The sequence below is a fragment of the Larimichthys crocea genome, chromosome IV (genome assembly GCF_000972845.2).
Source record: "Larimichthys crocea isolate SSNF chromosome IV, L_crocea_2.0, whole genome shotgun sequence".
In the NCBI taxonomy this organism is placed as follows: domain Eukaryota; kingdom Metazoa; phylum Chordata; class Actinopteri; family Sciaenidae; genus Larimichthys; species Larimichthys crocea.
In genome coordinates, this window is record NC_040014.1 from 4,787,941 (window position 1) to 4,809,974 (window position 22,034).

At 40.0% G+C, this 22,034-nt stretch overlaps 2 protein-coding genes across 2 annotated transcripts; one reads left to right on the forward strand and one right to left on the reverse strand.

The window, feature by feature from the left end:
* Nucleotides 1-1,240: 1,240 nt before the first annotated feature.
* Nucleotides 1,241-2,765, reverse strand: LOC109141646 (uncharacterized). The gene is made up of 2 exons (XM_027278643.1): nt 2,267-2,765; nt 1,241-1,436 (listed from the first exon to the last, which is right to left on the reverse strand). Exons 1-2 carry the CDS (start codon nt 2,548-2,550, stop codon nt 1,433-1,435), a joined length of 288 nt encoding a protein of 95 aa, XP_027134444.1. The 5' UTR covers nt 2,551-2,765; the 3' UTR covers nt 1,241-1,432.
* A 13,722-nt stretch (nt 2,766-16,487) lies between these two features.
* On the forward strand, nt 16,488-21,403 carry LOC104928479 (oocyte zinc finger protein XlCOF6). The gene is made up of 5 exons (XM_010742769.3): nt 16,488-17,175; nt 18,504-18,684; nt 18,768-18,863; nt 19,262-19,288; nt 19,416-21,403. The coding sequence occupies exons 1-5, from the start codon at nt 16,966-16,968 to the stop codon at nt 20,693-20,695; spliced, it is 1,794 nt and encodes a 597-aa protein (XP_010741071.2). The 5' UTR covers nt 16,488-16,965; the 3' UTR covers nt 20,696-21,403.
* The last annotated feature ends 631 nt before the right edge of the window (nt 21,404-22,034 follow it).

Below are 22,034 nucleotides of genomic sequence, written 5' to 3' on the forward strand. Positions count from 1 at the left end.
TGTCATTGTCACTGTGTGCATGGCTTCAGTCGCTGTGTTGATGCAGCTGTGCTCATCAGACACAGTCGGAGTCGGAGTCTGCTCTCAGTGCTGCCTCTCAGACACCTGAAACAATCACAACAAACACAGACAGGTCACAAATTAAAAAATACACTAATGTTTAACCAGAGAAAACCAATATGCAACATGCCCTCACCAGCAGGGCATCCTGTTAATAACACTCTGCAGTCCTCAGTAATATCGTTCACACATCAAGCATTATAAATAAAATGTGTCACTTTGATTCTATAGTGCTTGAACATTTGAAGGAATACTTCAAACTCATCTCATCAAACCTGCTTCTGTCTAAAAATATTATTATGTTTTACCACTCCTACAGTATGTGTTGTTATTTATTATTATTAAATCTTAATTAAAAGCATCCATCTGTCTTGTCTATATATATATATATTCATCATTTATCATCATTTAGTACATTGTTCTTCATCATTTTGGATAAAATGTACAAATAAATTACAAATGATTATTGTTATTAATGATATTATTATTATTATTATTATTATTATTATAACATGACCCACTAACACTGCTGATATTACTATATGCTATAATATACTATAATATATTTATAATACAAAATAAACATTGGATAAAATATATGGACTCTATAGACACTAGCCTAAAATACACTTACTACTACTACTACTACTACTACTACTACTACTACTACTACTACTACTACTAATAATAATAATAATAATAATAATAATAATAGGTCAGAGGTCATGCTTCAGTTTAAACTGACTAAACACTACAGTGTAAGCATGAGGGAACATTCCTGTTTCTCCAAGCGCTCAATGTACTGCAGGCGTCTGTCAATCAGTCTGTCCTGGGCCTGTGAACCTCTGAGGTCAGGCCTGCGAGCCGTCGCGCCTGTTTATCAATGAGAACTACACACAACAAAGATATCAGGAAGAAAACACAGTCAAATCTGTCATGTCCAACAGGTCTACTGCAACACATAAACTGAAATAAATAAAAATATATATATATATATATATATATATATATATATATATATTATTATATATATATATATATATATAATATTATATATATATATATATATATGATGGACTTATTTAAGTTTTTGAACACAAAATTAAGAAAGCAAAAGAATGCAATCATATGTTAAAGTATAGTCCTCAGGCAGAACAAAATCAGTCTTTGTGTCACCTTCATGGAGCTGACGTCGAGCTGAGTTTGATCCCCCGACCTCGGCTCGGTCAGGCTCTTCACTCTCTGGAGGATCCGGTTCATTCGGTGCTGAGGGGCTACCTGCTCCGTCTCCAGATCCTCCAGCCCCTTCTGCAGATTTTTGACCGCCCTCCACACCTGTCCCCCCTGGCACTCAGTACTTGCAGGTCCTTTCTCACCTGAACATTATGTCACATTATTTATAATAGTTTGCACAGTAGTTGTATTCTTCTTGGTGGTTTACAGTGTTTTTTCAATCAATTATCAGAAGTTAACTTATTTTATGTTGAATGTTAATGAACTGTTAACATCTCAATGATGTTTACTTATTTTATATAATTTTTACCCTTTTTTAATTATTTTCATATATTTCTTTTTAATTCCGTGTTTGTTTCACCTGATGTTGACTATGCTTGATTTCATTTGGATTTGTCTTAATTGAGCAAACAAATTAACAATTACAAATGTTTTTGCTCAGAGCAGCTTTCAATGGAAGAGACTATCAGTATCCCATCAGTGTTAGAGCTGCATGTTGCTGAGCATTCTTCAGACCAACAGATCTAAATGCCATAGTGCCACTCTAAAAATCATCTTATTGTACCTTTCATACAGGTTACTGCAGATGAAAATTCATACATGAAATAATTTAAAATAATTAATAAATTAAAATAAATAATTTAATAATAATAATTAAGACAATAGCAGACTATGGAGAAAAAAAATCAGGTTTTGAGTTTCCCTTTAAAGATATCAAGATAACAATTTCAACATAAAAGCATTGACTCTGAAAGATCTGCCTCATCAAAAGAAAATATATTTTCTCTCAGCATAAAGAGGACAAACCTTAAATGAAGTTCTTAAATAAAAGGAGATGTTCAAAAGAAATCTAAAAATTGGCAGATCTGATAATGAAAATTAATTAATTAATTTCAAAAAGCTGAAGAAAATACAGAGGGCCTGTAGGCCAAAGTTCGGATGTTAATCTGAATTGCATACTAAAGTACATTACCTGCCTGTGAGCCGTCTTGCCTGTAAATTCTGCTTGTGATGGTTCTCCAGAGTCTTCATGGTCCTGTCCAGCTCAGCTGCCACCTTCTCTCCCTGCTGCTCCAGCTGCTTGGTGTTCTCCTCCACCCCCTGCAGCAGGTGAGCGAGTCCCAGCGAAAGCATCCTCAGCTGGGACACGAGGGCCTCACCTGCCTCCTGTGAGAGACCACTTGGTGATGTGGTACAGTGGGCCTGACAGAGTCCCACCAGCAAAATAGACAGCTGCAGCACTCGACTCACGGTCATGGTCCAAGATTTCTGCAGGTCTAAAAATCTAGATCCTAAATATTAAGAGCTCAGAACCAGATCTGATCAACATACCAGGCCTGTGGCTTCAGATAGTGGCTAGTTAAAAGCTCGGGGTTTGTAAAGACATGAATCCAAGCCTCTCGTCTCTTGATGAGCCTCAGATGCCCTCTGAGGAGGTGTGGAATTCAAGAGTGGTGAAGGATAGAAGGATGAGGAGAGGGAGGAGAGCCAGACAGAGACAAAGGGGAGTTTCCAGACTGACGCATGAAGTATAAATTAGGAAAATTCGAATTATAAGCACAAATGTTCCCACGTCACATTTGCAAATGAGACACAATTTAAAGATTCTTGTACAAAACTTAATAAAATTTAAAAAATACAATTAAAATGACAAATAAATGCTGATAAAGTGCATCATTTGACTGAAAGCTGCAGGTTCCCGTCAGCACTTGGCTGAACTTTGGACACTGTTCAGGCTGTGTTGGATTTATACATGAACATAAAACAAGAGAGACATCTGTTGGCTGTTTGAGGAGCTACAATGAGTTTCTTTCTGTCTTGTTCTTGAATATACAAGACGTTTTCTTAGTGTAAACTCAGTCCTCCCAGCCAATGATTACCATTAGGCTACATTTTCATTTTCAAGTGTTGGTGATCTTGGTATTGCTTCAAAAATCAACCCCAATGTCAATCAGAGCTGCCATGATTAATGGCTCATTGTATCACTTTAAAGGACCAATGTGGAAGACTTAGTGGAAACCCCCTCGCCTCACCCTCTCCTCTGAAATGCATGGAAAATTTGAATGGCCCTAACTAGAGCCAGAGCGTCTTGTCTGTCTGGGCGACTGTAGGTGACTGTCTGGAAACGCTGAACTAAATGAGGCTAAAAACTCTTTTTCATTATGCACAGAGCCATGTATGTTGATACAGTATTTCCTGTACTGTACTGCATTGATTATTTACCAGAATGCTTTTAATCAAAATGTGATGCCAATAAAGCTTTGTTGAGCTGAATTGGATTGAGACAAAACATGACTTCCCACACTCAGACTCAGGCTGAAAGAGCTGCTTTGTGCCAGTGAGGGACAAGCCAACAAACTGTTCTTTGAATTGTTTTGGACTTGGGACAGGCCTAATGCACAAACGACACTATGTCAACTCATAAAGCCTGATTTATAAAGGAGAGAAAGGCGTCACTCTCAGCCCACTCCTTCCTCCTGGCATTCAGGATTCAAGAGAAAGCTGCAGGGAGGCTGTGTCACTGCATGAGCGAGGCGACGGACCACGAATACAGTAAGTCAACATGTTTTTTTTATCATTTTAAGAGACATTCGAAATGATATTTTATAAGGATTAAAGTAAAGGATTTGGTGTGAATGAAACACAATAGCAAATCTTTAATTAAAGATACTAAAGTCACTGTTGTCAGATGAACATCTTGTATCTCCAAAATATTACCTTTCCAAAAACTAATGAGGACGACTTTCTTTGTAGACCGACCATCACTTTCTGTATGCCCAGTTCATATTGTAGATGTATTAATAAACCAAAAGCACCATAGTTTCATCAGATTACTGTTCAGCTGCTTGCAACCTTTCAACTTAAAATGCAATGTGTAAACCTACTTAGTGATGACATGAAAAGAGACAAAATCAAAGTGGAGACGCACTGGTAAAGAAACAAAAGCTGATACTGTTGAAGAAAATATATATGCCAATGTTATGATTCAAAGCTTTTAGATATGGCTGGTTTATGGACAATCCTTGCTAGTTTTAGACGAGAAGAGTATTATCTTCTGTGAGTTATATATGCTGCTGGAGCCAGCAGGCAATTAGCCTAGCTTAGCATTAAGATTTGAAGCAAAACAACTTGTCTGGGTTTGTCAAAAGGGACCAAATGTAGGGTACCTACCAACAAAATCTAAATTTGAAACTTGCCAATTAGCATGTATTCATATTCAAACAGAAATGTTAAAACATGACAATTTGTAGTTTAGCTATTATTAGGTGTCATGCTAGCTGTTACCCTCTGCTTTCAGCCTTTATGGCAAGTTAGGCTAATTTCTTCATAGCTTCACCGGGGGACTCTAGAGAAAAGAATTCCAAAAAATTCACTTCCAGAGATTTTTGGATGATTTTCTATTTTTTTTTAATTTTTTTAATGTCAGTGGCCATTCTCTGGCTGCTTCATGCTACTGATTCCACTCTCTGACAGCTTGTTAAGCTCTGCATCAGCTAGCTAAATATGTTAAGATCATGATGTAGAAAAATGCTTATTTTTCCTCCGAAAAATAAAATAATAAGCATTTTCCTGCAAAAAGTGGTGAGTAGTTCAGAGTTCAGAGCTTTCAGCTTTGCAAAGTGTGCCAATAAAATGCTAGCCAGGCTACCCATTCTGCTAGTCTACCTCCCAAATTTCAGAAACTATTGCTGTAATTTGGAGAAAGCCTGTGTTTTTCAATTGGATCTGATATTTGCAACAGGTGAGCTTCAGGAAGTGGGTAACTTGATTTAGCGAGTCAGGAGGCGATGCTTGACTTGTGTTATTTGTTTTACAAGCGTGGACAGTTTGAGAAGATAATGATAATAATGATGTGTTCATTCATAAATGGATATACACTCCTGATCAAAATCCTAAGACTGTGCGAAAAATTAATAATATTTGCATTTTGCGCTGGTGGAACTTATCCAGATTGTAAGTAGAGCTTCAGAATGCAAAAAGAAGAAACAGGAGCAAGAGACAGCTAAATAGAATTAGTTTATTGAAGATTCTGTTTATCAGCTGATCAAAGGTTTAAGACCAAAGCTCAAAATAACCAAATATATCTAAAAGTGTCAAAAATGCACTCAGTAGTGCTCAGTAGTACTTAGTAATACTAAGTAGCCCCACCATTCTCAAACATTAATTTAGGCATGCTTGATGTGAGTTTTTCCAGAAGGTTGGTGAGAACATTGCCCATTTGGTGAAGATGGCTTCAAGAAGGGCATCCATGGTCTGGAACTTTTTGTAAACTTCCCTTGCCATCCATCCCCAAACATCTTCAGTGGGATTTAGATCAGGAGGAGACACAGGATGGTCCAAAAGAGCCTAACACTAACCCTGGAACCCTTGTCAGGCATTCGTTGTGAGCTGAAGCATTGTCCTGTTGAAAGACCCAGCCATCACTTCTACCTTCTAATGTCCGATTTGTTGGTGCTCCCTTGCAAAGTGCAAATGGGCAAGTTTGTGGTGTGGGAGGAGATGTGGCCTTTAAAGACATTTTTTGTTCTTTAAGCCCTTCCGTTGCAGATGCCGTCTTATGGTGATTGGGCTACAGTCAAAATGTACAGTACAGTAAGGATCCAAGTTACCACTTGACTTTTTTTGTCCCATAACCCTCAGGATCTTTTAAAAAGTCTTACTGCGTCCAAGCTCGGCAGGGATGGCACGATGAAAGAAGCCTTGCTTGTGCAGCTCAACAATCCTTCCACATTCAAATCCAGAAAACCTTTTTGCCTTTGCCAACCATGGACAGGAAGTACAACAAAAACAAAGAGCAAATTGCCCAAAGACACAGGGATTCTACTAGAGAACAGATTTCCTCCACTTTCCCAAATTCTGACTCCCCAAAAGAAAGCTCATCTTCCAGCACAAGAGAAAGGTATGAGACTAAACCATATGCTAAAAGACTGCAGAAAGAGCTAACAACTGGGCCTGAAACTCTGATAGTGGGTGATGGAGCTGTGGGTGAGATAAAACATTTTTGCAGCAAGAAAAACACAAATTGACATGTCATTTATAACATGTCAGTAGGGCTCTGAGATCTACTGACTCAGGTCAGATAGTGGAGCACAGAGTTCAAACCAGACACGGTGAAGCAGCGTTAAGCAGTTATGCTGCTCACAACTGGAACAAACTACCAGCAGGACTGAAATCAGCCCCAACTCTTAGCACTTTTAAATCCAGGTTAAAAACCTTTCTCTTTTCATGTGCTTATGGCTGAGCTCTTTTAAAGAATTTTTAATCATAATTGTTTAATGTTTTAAACTGTTTTATTCATTTTTTAATTAAATTTTCTTTTCTCTTTTTTATTTCTATTGCTTGTCTTAATGTCCAATGTTTTTCCTTGCCTCTGTAAAGCACTATGAATTGCCTTGTGTACGAATTGTGCTATACAAATAAACTTGCCTTGCCTTGCCTTGTCTTTGCCATCAGGGAGGTCATGACAACGTGAATGCCTGATAGAGAATGACATGAAAACCAGATTTTGACTTTTTAGGGCTGTGGTCTTAAACTTTTGATAAGCTGATAAACAGACTGAGTTTAAATGTAGTTTTCAATAAACTGCTAATTCTATTTAGCTGTCTCTTGCTCCGGTTTCTTTTTGCATTCTGAAGCTCTACTTACATTCTGGATAAGTTCCACCAGCGGGAAATGTGAATATTAGTAATTTTTCACCCGGTCTTAGATCCTCCTTTGATCAGGAGTGTATTTATGTCAGTCATCTATGTAGACATTTGTGTGTGTATTTTTGAGTGCGTGTGAACACTAGTAGAGTGAGATGAAGTACAGGGCAGTGAGGCCAACACGCAGGTATGTACTGTATGTGCTGATCAAAGCTCTGTCACATGATCTGATGGCGCCCACAGAGGCTGCTGATGGAGCAGTGTTGGCAACAGTCGGCCAATCACTTCCAACAAACCTAGAGCCACATTCTTCACACAAGAGGAGTGTGAAGAAGTTTTTTTCCACTGTTTTTTTTAATCGTTCATTTCAGTCACACAGATAACAACAGAATTTTGTTTAAATTTAGCAATAGTTTAGTTTGATAGTTTGTCTTCTACAAAGTTCTGTTTTAAAGGTATAATATGGAACTTTCCTTTTTGAAACTGACAAAAATGACTAGACCTATGTTATATATTTTGTTGAGTTGTATACTTACATTATCTCAAACCCAGTGAAATCTGTAATTTTATTAATTTTTTTTTTATTTTCGGGTTAATAATGTGTTTCGTTTTGGTCGATGTAGATGGCTTCTTGCTTCTAGCTGTTAGAACTTCCAGAGAAGATTGAGTAAAGAAGTCGGCAAATGTGACAAACATAATGGTAATAAATGGTGGTTGTTTACCAATGAAGACCACAACTCCCATGATCACATGCCACCCCATGACATCATCATCACTACATCTTTCGTTATAGTTTTGATGTGAGAGGAAGAAATTCCTGTGTTAAATGCTTCAGGGATGCTGCGATAGATGATGCATGTTTTTTCGGGACGTTCCATCAGGAGGAAATCTAAAACTGTTCTGTGGCAAAAATGACTTCTCGTCGCAAATATGGCTGTGTGTCTGTGCCCACAGATAATTTGATGTAAATTGAAATCCTATATTATGTTTGTTTGGTGTTCTGTCTGCTTTAAAAGCTTTGCCTAGGTCAGCTGATGGTAACTTGAGCAGATAATGACTGTCACTGTCCTCGCACTCACTGCAGACAATCAGCATCCTTTCTTCTCTGTTACTTGTATTGTTTTCGCTGTGCAGCCATGAAACAATAATATACATAGTTGGTAACCATAGACAGGATAAAATATGGAAATATTATCCCTGGCATCACCCACAGGTTTCTAAAGAGCCATTGTGAAGTTCAGAGATGTGTTCAGTGGTGGCTCTGGTGGCTCTGGTGCTATCTTGGCAGTCCTTCCTGTGGCTAATTTAAAAATGGGCAAAGGCTTTGGATAGTCAGTGGAGCTGAGGCGGGCTGAATGAAGCCTGGGTGCACAAACAGGCCACATGTAACAGCGCCCACCTGTCACTCAAAGTGGCCATGTTGTTAACTCTGCTTAACTTTAAGCCATAATTTGAACCGGTTAATCAGATAAAAAATTCAGCCATAGTACAGTTGTCATCCATTTTTGGAAGCAAGGAGAAACAGCTAGCCACACTGTATTCATAGATGATATAAATAATTAAATTAATTAATTAATTAATCAATCAATCAATAAATAAATACATGTTTTTTGTGCATGTCCTTAATAACTTATTTGTGTTTCTAAACAGTCAGGACAGTGAAACAAGCTCTAACCCCCCTAATGAACAACCTGGTCAACAAAATAATTGATTTTTTGTGATTACAAGAACACACAATTGTCACCCACAATACATAATTATTGGTGGCATGTGCTGTGGGAATCCTTGAATTTGAAGCTGTTCTTCCACCACAGTGCTCTAATGTTTCTAATACAACCCCTCAGTCACCAGGTCTCCACCCATCATAAAAGTCCACAAAGCCAAGCATGATTTGACTCCCAGGGGGTTTGGAGGTCAGAGGTAGGGTGGCTGAACAGCTGGCGGGGGTCACATGCCACGGTCACGCTTGGTATGTCATGCCTCTGTGGATCAAACATGTAAAAACTGAAAGCAGGATCGGGCCTGTTGTTGTAGTGTGATTCCCATTAAGTAAGCTCCAGCAGTCACACGCACCACCAACCCCTCGGCATAGTGCAGGGTCGTGTTATAGTTTAGCAAGAGCCTGAGTGCGTCAATTTTAGTTTGAACACGCTCAAACTCAGAGTCTTGCAGGGACTGAGTAAGAGCAAAGAATTTATTATGAAAATAATTTATGGGACATGAGAAACTGGGACGAGTGACAGGTTTAAAAGCCAGCTGTGGAGTGAAGCCATAAACCATAAATCATCACTGATTGGCTAAAGAGATAATTCATTTGCTGCTGGCACTGTGTTTCAATAATCCTATGATCAATAAGCTTTACCTTACAGACAAAAACAATCCACAGCAGAGTGTTAGCCTCCTGATCTGATTATATACATTTTTTTTATATTAAGCTTCACGCTCAAGCAATATGATTACAACGTGAGAGTTCATTCTGCATGATCATGTCTTCATTTAACCTACACTACACCTGCCAACACCACACATATATTAGTCTCAGGCATGTATTTAACATGAGCTGCATGCATCCATCGCCAAAACATATGGAATATTAACAAGACCTGGCACAAACAGTTTATTGAATCACAAATCATTACTGTGTGGCTGAGGATATGATTTATTCACTGCTCTTTTCATCCAAGAGAAGAGCCCAACAACAATCTGAATATCAGCATGCTGATGTAAAATGTCTGATTAATCAACATAATGAAATGATTACAACCTGTTACATTTAAACCTTCACCAACTCTTGCGAAAAACATCTGGATCTGGCTGATTACTCAACAATGGTTGCCAGTTAGTCACTAACTTGTTTGGAGTTGGGCAAGTAGTGTAAGATCTGTCAGGCAGAAAACAGCTGCTTTCTGCATTTGGAAAAAATGCTAACGGTATAGGCAAGCAAAGCAATAAGTTCTCAGTAGCGCTATCAGAAGGAGAGTGAATATCTGATGTGATATGGTGAAATGTAGGTACTTAGGTCCCTGCTATAGATCAACAACAGCAACAAATTGTAGCTTCAAGAACTACCACAAGTTTGACCAGTGTGGAATCATTTGTGTTGAATTCATGGTGTGTGTATCTGCGTATTTGCCCCACTGAGACACACTGCAGACAAGTTGAAAAGCTCAAGATGAATCTACATTTTTACAAAATAAAACTCTGGGATCTCCCACCTGGATCACAGCAGAATATGTAACTCTGAGTCTTTAGTTATCCAGAAGCTGAGATTCCATTGGTTGGTTTATGTTTTTTCTACAGCACACTGTATGTCCAGGGTCAACCCTCATTCTGTTTCTCATCTGGTATAGTTGTTATAAGTCTCAAGACAAGTATCATGATACTAAACTGGGTATTGGTATCAAAGTATGATAGGTCGGTCTGATAATGTTGCTCCCTAATCATAGAACCTGAACTTAACAGGGAGAAGGCTGGAGTAGATTGGATGGGTCAACACATGGGACAGCTACTGTTCCAGCAAGTTAGCATTGTCACTGTGAGCATGTTAGCATGCAGATGTTAGCCTCACAGAGCCACTAGCAGGGCTGTTTTAGGTCATTGTTGTTGGTGGTTTTTAGAGGTTAGGTAACACCTATACTGAACCCCCACATAGGGTAAACTTCTCGACCATAGTAGTGGTTACTGGTTGAAAACCAATTAAACCTCAAATAATTCCTCATCAACCATTGGAGTGCAGCCTGAAGCAACCTCTGGCCCAAGACATGTGTTGTCACAACCAAACTTTTGCTTCTAATTAGCTCTTGTAGGTGGTGCTTCCTGCGCCATGAGTCCCCCATCGGGACCAATAAAAGATTGCGATGGGAGCCAGGGCTTCGCTAACAGGTCACACTGCCTCTCTTCTCACTGCAGGAGGAGACACAGATGGATTTGACTCGATGATGAAATTCTGGAAGTATTGCTGGTATGTGGCAACAATGCACCTAGTTCTGTTTGCCATTAACCAGCCCTTCACTTTGCCACTCCATATCTCATGATGACCAACAGTGCAAGTATTTTGGGAAATATACTTGTGTGGGTGTGTGGTTAGATATAATGTGGGGACCTGTTTGGCCTACTCTTAGCTCAGGGGCGAGGTCTGGGCGAGGTCTGGATCCTATATTTACTCTATATTTACTCAGCCACTAGCAGCCGAAGTCCTACAGTATGATTCCCCGATGCTGCAGTTAATTCAGTGCCTAGCTCCATTCAGGACAATGTTTCTCCACTTAGAGAAGTGGCTATGAGCTGCACTCTATTTGAGGTGGGGAAGTTAACCTGACGTACAATTTTCCAGTCTTCCTCTCACTGGTCAGCCAAGCTGGAATGGGTTTACTGCACTTTGTAGCAGATAGAAAAAAAACTGTAACTGCAGCTGTGGTTCTCAAGAGCTTTGGACCATTCTGGGAACACTCCAGACAAACCTTTGGTGATGACTGAAAAACAAAAGACCACAATGAGTTGTATAACATAGTATAGTATAGTATATTTTAATTCAGGAACATTCCAGCTTTTATAGTGGAAATGCAAGTAAGAACCTCACAAGGATCTAGGTTGGGGTGAGCCATAAGTTGCTAATTTCCTGCTGTGGAAAAAGGCTATAAGCTTGATTCATATCTGTGTGTTAAAGAGTTAGTGTGCCCTAGTGAGAACCCGCAATCCCAGCCCTCGCTGTTAGGTTAATGTTACTGTTTGTCAGTCTGAAATATCTTATCTGTGTTTATTTCCACAGAAGTGGAATAAATCTCTTGTTTATGGAGAATGTCAGCCAGAGTTTGTGAAGGCTTGATAACATTTCCAGTAACCATGTGTGAGATGCAAAAACCAAGGAGGTCACAGTGAAATAGTGTTTCACTATTTACGCGTAGTACAGCAACTGCCTCTACAATCGAAGGGGTCAATGTACGAAGTATAGTCTTGTCTATTATGTCAGAATCAGGGTAGGCTAGAGGATTTGGCTGAACTCAGGTTTTGAGTCGAAGCTGTTAGACTCTGTGGTACCCGTGTTGGACCTTTTCTCATGCTTGCATGTGTTTGTGGGTAATTTTTTTGTATGTTTACCCAAGGTTTATCATGGGACCATTATCAATGGAAAGAATGCAGTCTGGTAGTGCTTCTACAGATGCCAAAAGCAAAAGACTGAACCATTTTACCAAATACTTACCAAAAAATAGCATGATATGTCAGCATAAATTCAAAACAGTCTCACAGCGGGTAATGGAATGCAGTAATTACAGACGACAGATATTACCTAGATGAAAGTGTAAACACAGTTAATATGGGGACTGTGTTTAAAGTATGATAAAGCCTATGATATGATACATCCATCTGACACTGTGGTGGTGAAATTTGGAGCTGGATTATAAATTAAAACCTACCTTGTAGGTATTCATGGCAACAATTGCTTCTGATGACAAAATAAAAAAACTGTAAATCTAGGTTTAGTTGCAAAAAATCTGCAAACTCTTTAGAGCCACATTTCATGCCAACTTAAAGTGATTTTTTGATAACAAGCTACTTTCAATTAACCATTCCTTTAACTTTCAAAGATGTCTATGGATCAAAATGAAATCCAGGTCTACGGCTCCTCCTGAATTTCAATAGTAAACAAGATAAGAGTAAAGACAAGAAGAGAAAACAGATGGAGTCAGAAAGGGTTTTCTCATTTCGTCCACTCAGTGACTGTTCTCGTGAGTGCACTCACACCTGCCATGAGACTTGCCCACCCAGCTGAGCGAGGAGGTGATTATCATTAGTTACTATCAGAGGAGCACGCTGTCATTTTATTTCAGAGCTAGACTTCCTCTGGCCTCTCTGGAGTTCCTGATATAGGCGTAGCAGTTAATGAGGGAAATACCCAAAGTTAAACCGAGCATGGGAGCCGGAGAGGGGAGAGTGGGGGGAGGGAGGACCGGAGAGACTGGAACGTGAGAGAAAAAGTATCAGGAGAAAAGAGAGAGATGAAGAGAGGAGGGCAGTGAGTAGTGAGTTTTTCCTGGAGGACGGAGTGGTGTCTTTGCTGTGGCTGTGTGGGTCTCTGGCATGATGATTTGGGACAGAAAATAAAAAATCACATTGCCAGGGATTACTACACTGCTACGGTGTCTGCTTCTGGAGCTGGAGGATACGTACATACCTGTTTTTGGACCCAAGCAGAGTGTCACTTTTTCTTCTGCCTGCTCTGTTTTTTTTTACACATATTTTTAGGACAGGAGTTCTTCCATGCTGTCAGTCTGTGGATCACTGAAAGAACAACTATTTTGAGGCAAGATCAGTGGATTAGTCTGTTTGTGTCGTGTACATCTGCTGTTTCTGATCAGGTGCAGAGCTTAGTCGACTGCTGAACAGGGAGTCTTAGCGATTTGTTCACAGTGGCTAAGTTCTTCACTTGTACAGAGGTGATGGGGATGTATGAAAAAAGGATCTATCGTTTCGGACTTAATGAAGATATGTACTTTAACGAACGCGCTATTTTCAATCAAATGATTTTAACACGTTTCACGCAAAAAAGCTAAAACATCAGACTATTCTGTGCTCGAAGTGTAAAAAAGTGAGAAATATTCCGTTACTTCCCTTCAGCGGAACAAAATCGTTACACTCTCGTAGTCATAAGGTTGTGGTTGATAGTCGGTCTATAGTTTTTTTATTGACAACATTTAGGAAAGATCAAAACCATTAATGAATGTATTGTCTATGTAGTCAAGGTCTGATATCTTCTTCCTCTGTTCCATAGAGCTCCATTGTTGTCCAAAAACTTAAAAACACATTAGTGAGCCACGCTGCTGTACTGGGTGACATGTTGCTTCATAACTATAAAGACACACACTTTTTTAGTTTGAGTCAACCCCTGCTGGATATAGTCAAATGTTATTAATCTACCGCTACACATAGTCCCCAACAAATGCACTATTTATATCCTTTTGAATAATGTTTGCTTGAACGATGAGCCTTTTTAACATGAAAACCTAATATCTGTGAGGTGAGGTGGGGTAAGGAGGAAGGGGGAGGTAGAGCCACTGCATGGGGATGTGGATGACCAGGGGAAAATATGAAGTCGAACTAACTATGACGTATGTGGGAAAAATAAATGAGTTTGATGCTATCACGCTGACACTTGGATCCTTTTTTTTGCTTTCCGGGTCATTGTTGTTAATTGAAACAAATTGTAGAAATTGTGGGGTTTCTCAGCTTTTGAAGAGGAGCATGCCAGGACAAGTTTGAGAACCTGACTTTTGTGAACTGGGCTAAGTGCGGAGTGCCACATACAGGGTAGGGAAGTCAGAAATGAATGGAAGCACATCGTTGGTTTTGGTCTTTTCTAGGGATTTGTTGTCAGTAAGAAGAATAAAGAATAACTCCAGCTTTGTCCTTTAAGTGCTCCTCACTGCCATCTAACACCAGCTCTGTCCAATGACAGCCATAGGCTTAAACCCCTTGAAGGCTCGATATAAGCCTCCTGTTAGTCCTGGAGTTACTCTAATCTTTTGGTTACTTTGAAGTAGAGAATGTAAGCTAAATCTAGAGCTTGAGCAGCACCTGAGTTAAGCACAGCCAATACTATAAGCTTTAACAGAGAATCAAAGGGCTCATGGAGAGAACAAGGTTGTGTATGTAAAATACTTAAACAAACATTCCTTTCTATAGGTGCTTAAAAAATATAACCAGCCAAAGCATTTTCATACTAATATCATAACCGTTTATCTGCTCTTTGCATTCTCTCATGTTTTTCATCTTCCAAATTATAGATGCTAGTTACTACAACATTGCCGGCTGTTCATATAAATGAAGATTCCATCAATGAAAGTATGTTCATGTTTACATAATATATCATTTGGGTGCAGCAGTGATTCACAATTATGCATACAAAAATGTATATTTATATCCACACCATGGTGCACAAGTACAAGGAGAATTACAAATTGTTGTGAGGTTTATCTTAACTATATTTATTGTCAAACAAAAAACTACTAGCACATATTTTCAGTTTAACACATGCAATGTTAAATTGCATCAGTATTTCTTGTATGAGTTGTAATAGGCAAAGTCATATTGCAACAATAGTCACTTTCTGTAATTAGTGTTGAATTACATCCAGTTTCATATTAATTCAAAATGAATACATGGACGATAATGGGTTGGTTGTGCAACACATTTGTGTTCTCACGACAAAAGATTTTAGAAAGATTCACATGCAGCATTGTTTTAATCTCAGAGTGGGGCAGAATTTGCACCTACATGTTTATCAGATGTTTATGTGAGGTTTTGTAACATCTTCCCTTTGTGTGGAATGAACAATCTGTAACATTGCCAGCTGAACTCATCTCTGAGAAGTTAAATGAAGTTTTGCTTTAATGATAAGAAGATTATATTCAATGCGAAATGGTGTTTACTTTTCCTCAGGACTGTTGTTAGGGGATAAGATAATACCATCACAAAGGCTCAGTGGAAAATATGAAGATTGTTTGATGTTTAGCTCCATGTGAGTAATTACAATAAAGTAAATGTGTTTTGCATGGAAATTAAATTCCTGCCATGTTTTGTTTAATGTGCAGAATTCCACACTTCTCTCATCGGCTTTGAACGGAACCACCGGAGGGCCACATGTGGAGTCTCTTGACCACGGTCTTGACATGACTCAGAGGAAACATCTGGCCTCCCTCTTGTGCCTTCTGAGCTGACAGCAGTTCGATCAAACACACTGGCTCAGTTCAGCAGGAACAGGAGTCTCGTCAACACACAACGCTGTGTCATGAAGAGCAAGGGGATGATCAGTGGTGACATCTCACAGAGTTTCACTGAGTCTGATACAGTTAAGGAAACTGCTGTGACATTTAGGCATCTTTTCTCCACCAGTGCTATGAGCTCTCTGATGTTTGGTGTTATTTAGGGACAGATTATGTTTAAAGACTATTATTCAAGATGCCACTCATACAAGGAATTATTAACATGAATGTTATAAGATGGTGACCTGCATTTATTGCCAAATAAAATTCTTTCTCAAACTTCTTTTGAGATGTGTCTACTTAGAAGCTGGTGCAGTTGATGATTGTCCTCAGTCCACCCTACTGAGAATCACGAGTGCCCATTGTCATCTAGTGGTTCCAGTGGGGAACTACAACTGTAAAATAAAATGAACATCTGTACTAGTAATAACTGTATTATATTAAGGATTTTCTGGTCAGAGTGGTGTAATCTGTTGGCAGTGTTCCTACCAGCCCGAAGAATGAATGAACAAAGAACAAAAACCAGATGTATTTCTTAAGTTTGTTTAAATATATAAATAAATGTCCACAATTACAGGTCCAGCGTGTGAGATTTATGAGGCTCTATTTACAAAATAGGACAGAAATGGAATATATTAATGCATAATGACGTCGTTGTATGTTTTCATGAGTGGATAATCATCTGAAAATAAGAATCAATATGTTTTTGTTACCTTAGAATGAGACTTTTATATCCTCAGATGCTGCAGGTCCTCTTCCACGGGGTCCACCATGTTTCTACAGTAACCCAGAATGGACAAAACTAACCACTGGTTCTCGATGCAGCCTTACACATTTTTTTTGTATGTTTCCCAGGCACATAGTTTGTCCTTCATTCTATAAAGGACAGAATGAAACAAGGGGGTTGCAATCTGCAGAGCTACATGCTACTAAATACTGTGCACTGGTCCTTTAAGTTAGAGGATTTTAAACACAGTAGTATGAGCAGAAAGCTGGGCTAGTCATTTTTTCCAAAATGAATAAGAAATGATCAGATTTTAATGTAGTAAGAGCTAAAACATAAGTAACAAAAGAAAAAAAAAACCCGCACTTTGTTTGTTATGACCACTGCCTCTCCTCTAGATGGCAGACGTCTTCCTCAAATAAAACCAGTCTGCCATAATCACGTGAAGAAGAAATGAGAGGCACAGCAACAACAACAAGACACTTGGACAACTTGTCCAGTACAGAAAATTAAAGTCAACCAAACCGTCAAGTTACTCACAAGCATGTTCAGCCTGCAGTGTGCAGAGAGTCAGATATCCGCTCTGATGGAGACTCTGGTGAAGGCGGCGGTGACGGAGCTCAGCGCGCTTCTGGACGAAGCTACGGCCGCCCAACGCCGTCCTGCTCCGGCTGCAGTAGCTCCTATGAAAGACGGAGAGGGGAGAGAAGTGACTACACTGGAGGAGAGACAGCACTTCAATAAAGATATAACGGTAGCACACACACTGTTTTAACGGGGGTGAGGGGGCTAGTTAGCGGTTTTGTTGTTGCAAACAACTGCGTCACTTCAAGTAAAGTTAGCTTTCTATGCAACGGTACTTTAAAAAAAAAAAAAAAAAAAAAACTACATTACCCATAAGCCTTATCGGTTGTTGCCATAGAGAGGACGCTATCGGTTCTCAGTACCTGTTAGGGAGAGCACTGGGAAAGCATGAGGGGGAATCTTGTTTTTTCCAAGACAGCATGGGAAGGGGAGAGGGAAAGAGCTGGTGCTGGGCCCAGCAGTTCCACCATTGCTTGGAAGTAGACCTATTCATATCAAACCAAATCAAGCATTAGTTAGTGACCATATCTGAGCCAATTACATACAGATTTAAACTCATGCTCCAAGTATATGCATAATAGATAAGTTTCAGTGTGAGTAAACATTCTGCAAGTACACATGCAGCATGGAAAATCATGTGTCGGCCTTCACTGCACAGCTCGAGGCGCTCGGTGGATGGAGGAAGTTAGACCAAGAAAGTTAATTATATGTTCAGGTTCTGCTGCAGCTCTAATGGCACTACAGACTGGGAAAAGTGGGGCCAGACCAGATTTAATGGTAGAAATTAGTCAAATGGAATATCAAAGTTGGGGATCTCTGTAAAAAGGAAATTAAAAAAAAGCTGATAAGAATGCAAAAATAACTGCCAACAGGAAGGAATTAAATCTGGAAGTACTGTGTGGGATTGTTGAGTGAAAGCGTTTAATAAAAGAAGGAAGGTTATAGCAAAAAGACTGTTATTTTTCAGTATAGCCAACTCTGACACACAGGTCAGATACAAGAATGGTCAGGAGGGATAGTGTAGTCACTGTACACTGAATTTGGGCTGACACTGGATGGTAAGCACCAGAATGGAAATTGCACCTGTGGAGAGGTATAACCCATGATTCACAGAGCATAGTCTGATGAAATGTACCAACTATCACACAGAGAGAAGCCTCATAAGCAGAGCTGTCAGAAATACGAGTTACAGACCGTTACTTGAAATCAATACTCATGGTGGAACATTATGAAAGAACAAAAACTGTTTTTAATCTGGACATTGACTGCTGGGCTTGCAGCAGTGTCATGGATGATACAGTGAGTAAATACTTTGAGTAAATGTTTGTTGTTCTTTATCGACTTATCAACTGCTATTTGCTCCTAACTTTTTAGATTTTATGGATCTATGACTGCAAGTATGTCCTCTATCAGTGGACCAAAACTAGTTTTTACAAGTAATCTAATAATTATTTGTAATTGTTGGTTATTTTGTTTTTCTCATCCACGTCGTCACAGAACCAGTTTGCATCCCTCATGGAAGTGTGGGCCAAAGGTGCAGTAGAGAAAATATTGATGATGTTGAAAGTGTCCGTGTGCGAAGCAGAGGACAGTCCTGCCACGGAGCAGAGGGCTGGGCTGGGTCCCAAGACGAAACGGACCAGGACAAAAGCGGGGCAAGTGGCCGGGCCCAAAAAAAGTAAGCCAGAGATTTTCATGTTCTTTCACTGGCATTTTTCTGTACATTAAACAAGGTTTCATGTTCTTGTTGTTACATTACAGACTCTACATCCAGGAGCTCACGTCAGAAGAAAAAGAAAATTGATGGAGGGCTTGAAACATCATTAAGAAAGAAGAGTGACCATATGTATAATCGAGGTATTTAACCAGCTCATATGTTGTTGTTTTTTATTGAAATAAAATGCATGTGAAGTACCACAGCCAAAATGTTCAGGCCTCTTAGTGACATGTAAAGGCATCCGCTTCTGCCAAAACACACAAGAAGAAGCTCTAGCTTCTGTCTGTGTAGTTTCACATTGGACAGTTGTCCTGGTTACTAGTAGTTGTGATTGGACAGGGATGACCAACTTTACTATGTATCTGCAAGACAGCTCTGAAATTTGGATGTGTGTATCACGCATGTAGCATCATTCTCTACATTGCTGCCTTACTTAAACTCAAACTTTTCAAACTTTCTGTCACTGAAACAACTTTAAGACATTGTACTTTAGTGAGAGATTGTCTGAGGTTAACAGAATTTTTTTTTGTGTTTTCAGAGGGGCAACGTACTGCAGCAACAGCTGGTAAATACTGCTTCTTAACAAACAAACAAAATCTCTAAATGGTTACTTTCCATTGCTGTGTAAGTTATTAAAAAGTCAGTGAAGAGATTGGTCAGTGAAGTTTTCTTTCTGGTTTTTGTTTTTTTAGCTGATGCAGCCACAGGTGAGACTAACTCTGGATCCCATTTTGAAACTGAAGCTATGTTAACAGAACCCATCTCAGAGCTGGCCTCCGATGTAAGCGGGGAAAACACTTCAACCGCCACATCCAAGATCAAAAAGAAGAAGACCACAGGGCCGTTCAAATGTCCTGCTTGTGACAAATCATTTGCTCTGAAGTGTTTGATGGACAGACACTACCTGACTCACTCCAAACCTCACCTTTGTTCTGAGTGTGGTAAATGTTTTGCTGGACTTCGGGGCCTCATCGCACATACGAGACGTCACACCGGAGAGAAGCTTTACAAATGCACAGACTGTGGGACTGAGTTTGCGTACAAGTACACTTTTGACAGACACATGCGTCAGCACAGCCTGAAGAAGCCGAGCATCCACATGTGCACGCTGTGTGAGAATCAGTTTACCGGGTTGCCAGCGTTTCAGCGACACCAGTGTTGTGCCTTGAAAAAGACGTTTGTCTGCTCGCTTTGCACAGAGACCTTCGATTGCAGACAGAGTTTGGCCGATCACGAGAATCTACATTCGGGAAACAGAGACTTTGTCTGCGAAATTTGTGGCGAGAGCTTCTTCTCGTCCTCGTCTTTGGCCACTCACCGGGTGACTCACATGCAAAAGAAAAGCTGCTGCGACGTGCTTGGCGTCGGATGCAGCGATTTCAGTGTCCTCAAAAATCATCTGAGCAAACACACGGGAGAAAAACTTTTCTCCTGCGAGGTTTGCGGTAAAGGTTGTAGCCACCTGAGCGCTCTGAAGCACCACATGCTGACCCACACGGGAGAGAGGCCATACGTCTGCGAGACCTGTGGCAAGCGATGCAGCCATGCCAGCGCGCTTCAGAACCACATGAGGGTCCACACCGGGAAGAAAGCGGGGCAGCAGCCCGTCTGCAGTGTGTGCGGCAAAACATTCCGCTGCATGGTCAATCTCAAATATCACATGAGCATCCACACAGGGGAGAAACCTTACGCCTGTGATCAGTGTGATAAAAAGTTCAGCAACCCCAGCAATCTCAAGTTACACATGACGGTTCATTCAGGGGAGAAGAGGTACGGCTGCAACGTCTGCGGAAGGAGGTTCACCCAGTCCAGCAGCCTGAAGCTGCACAGACGGATCCACACAGGAGAAAGGCCGTACCACTGCTTGGTCTGCGGGAAAGGGTTCACACACAATGGATACTTCAAGAAACATCAGAGGAGTCACCTGCCAGATGGAGATGGACAGTCTGAAATAACTGAAGTGACAACCTAAAGCATTTCACTGCTGTACAGTCACTTCCTGCACTTATACACTGACATACTGTATACGGAATCTCAGGCTGGCTAATGTGAATAAATACTGTGAGATGACAGAGATCTGTCAGCAGTCAAAGATTAATCAGTTCTGTTCATAGAGTTGTCAATGCCTTTAATAACCCTGGCAGTATTTTGCCTTGATTTCCTGTGTTGTCGCAAATACAATGCTGTTTTTGTCTGTTATCCACAGGGTTTAATATTCCACCAGTACTGTTTCAGAAGCTTTTTGACACCAGACTTCGTTAACTTGCTTAGATTTGGTCATTTTTTCTTAGTTCATGTGCTTCTGCCATGGATAAGGAGGCTACATAGTTTGTCTGGTTCTTTTGTCTGGTATTACTATCTGCACAAGATGTTTTATTTTGAAAAAGTACCCAAATTCAATGCCATTTCTGTCTGGCTCGATCTGCTTTGTACTTCTTGATACCACTGGTCGTGGCATCTATAGAAACCAACCACGTATTCTCTACAGAGTAGAGAGATGCTTCTGAAACACACTGCAGTGCTTCTGGTGGACTCGCAGACATGGCAGAGATAAACTCCAGTTGCCATATTACAACCGTGCCTGGTTGAATTACTTTATAATAACAATATTAACTTTGTTCATGTAGTTATATTGTCTATAAATTGTTTATCACTAAAGTTTCCAGAAAATGTTCTATAACACGATGTAAAATTACAGACAAGTACATGTCCAAAATTCTGTAGAGACACACATATGTGATTGATTGTAACAAGTCATTCAAAAACCATGAACATCCCAGTCGGACACAAGAGCATTGGTGAGGTCTGGCATACAGTTGATGTTCCAGTCCATCACAAAGGTGTCGGATGGTGTTGAAGCCTTCGTGCAGGGTGGCTCTTCCTCACAAAACTAATGAAAAATATTTCTTTGTGGGTTGAGGTGCACGGGGAGCATTGTCACAGTTGCCAGAAAGTTGGAAGCTCATTAAGACTTCTCTTTGTTGGAACTAAAGCCCCAAACCCATAAAACATTCCCAAGACCCAAAGTTCACTATCTGTGTGGTCTGGAGGGTCCACATACTTTTGGCACTTTTCGTCCACTTCTAACAGGAAAATGTTTGGCCAAGACTTGAAAGCTGTTTTGTTCACACATTGTGATGGAAAATGATAAAGTTAGACAGGTTTTCCTGACGGCCTACAAAATATTAATAAAGTAATTATTGTGTTCAAACTGACTTCTCGGAAGTTGTTTAAATATCATTAAAGTTAGTTCTGTGCTGTCTTCATTAGTAGCTCTTGACTTGACTGCCCTCTTTCTCAAAACAGTTTCT

Bases quoted from the DNA above. Each gene is read 5' to 3' on its own strand.
- LOC109141646 (XM_027278643.1), bottom strand. From the start codon at position 2,550: ATGACCGTGAGTCGAGTGCTGCAGCTGTCTATTTTGCTGGTGGGACTC.
- LOC104928479 (XM_010742769.3), top strand. From the start codon at position 16,966: ATGTTCAGCCTGCAGTGTGCAGAGAGTCAGATATCCGCTCTGATGGAG. The intron at 18,685-18,767 runs GTAAGCCAGAGA...GTTACATTACAG, and splicing joins AGTGGCCGGGCCCAAAAAAA to ACTCTACATCCAGGAGCTCA. The intron at 19,289-19,415 runs GTAAATACTGCT...TTGTTTTTTTAG, and splicing joins ACGTACTGCAGCAACAGCTG to CTGATGCAGCCACAGGTGAG.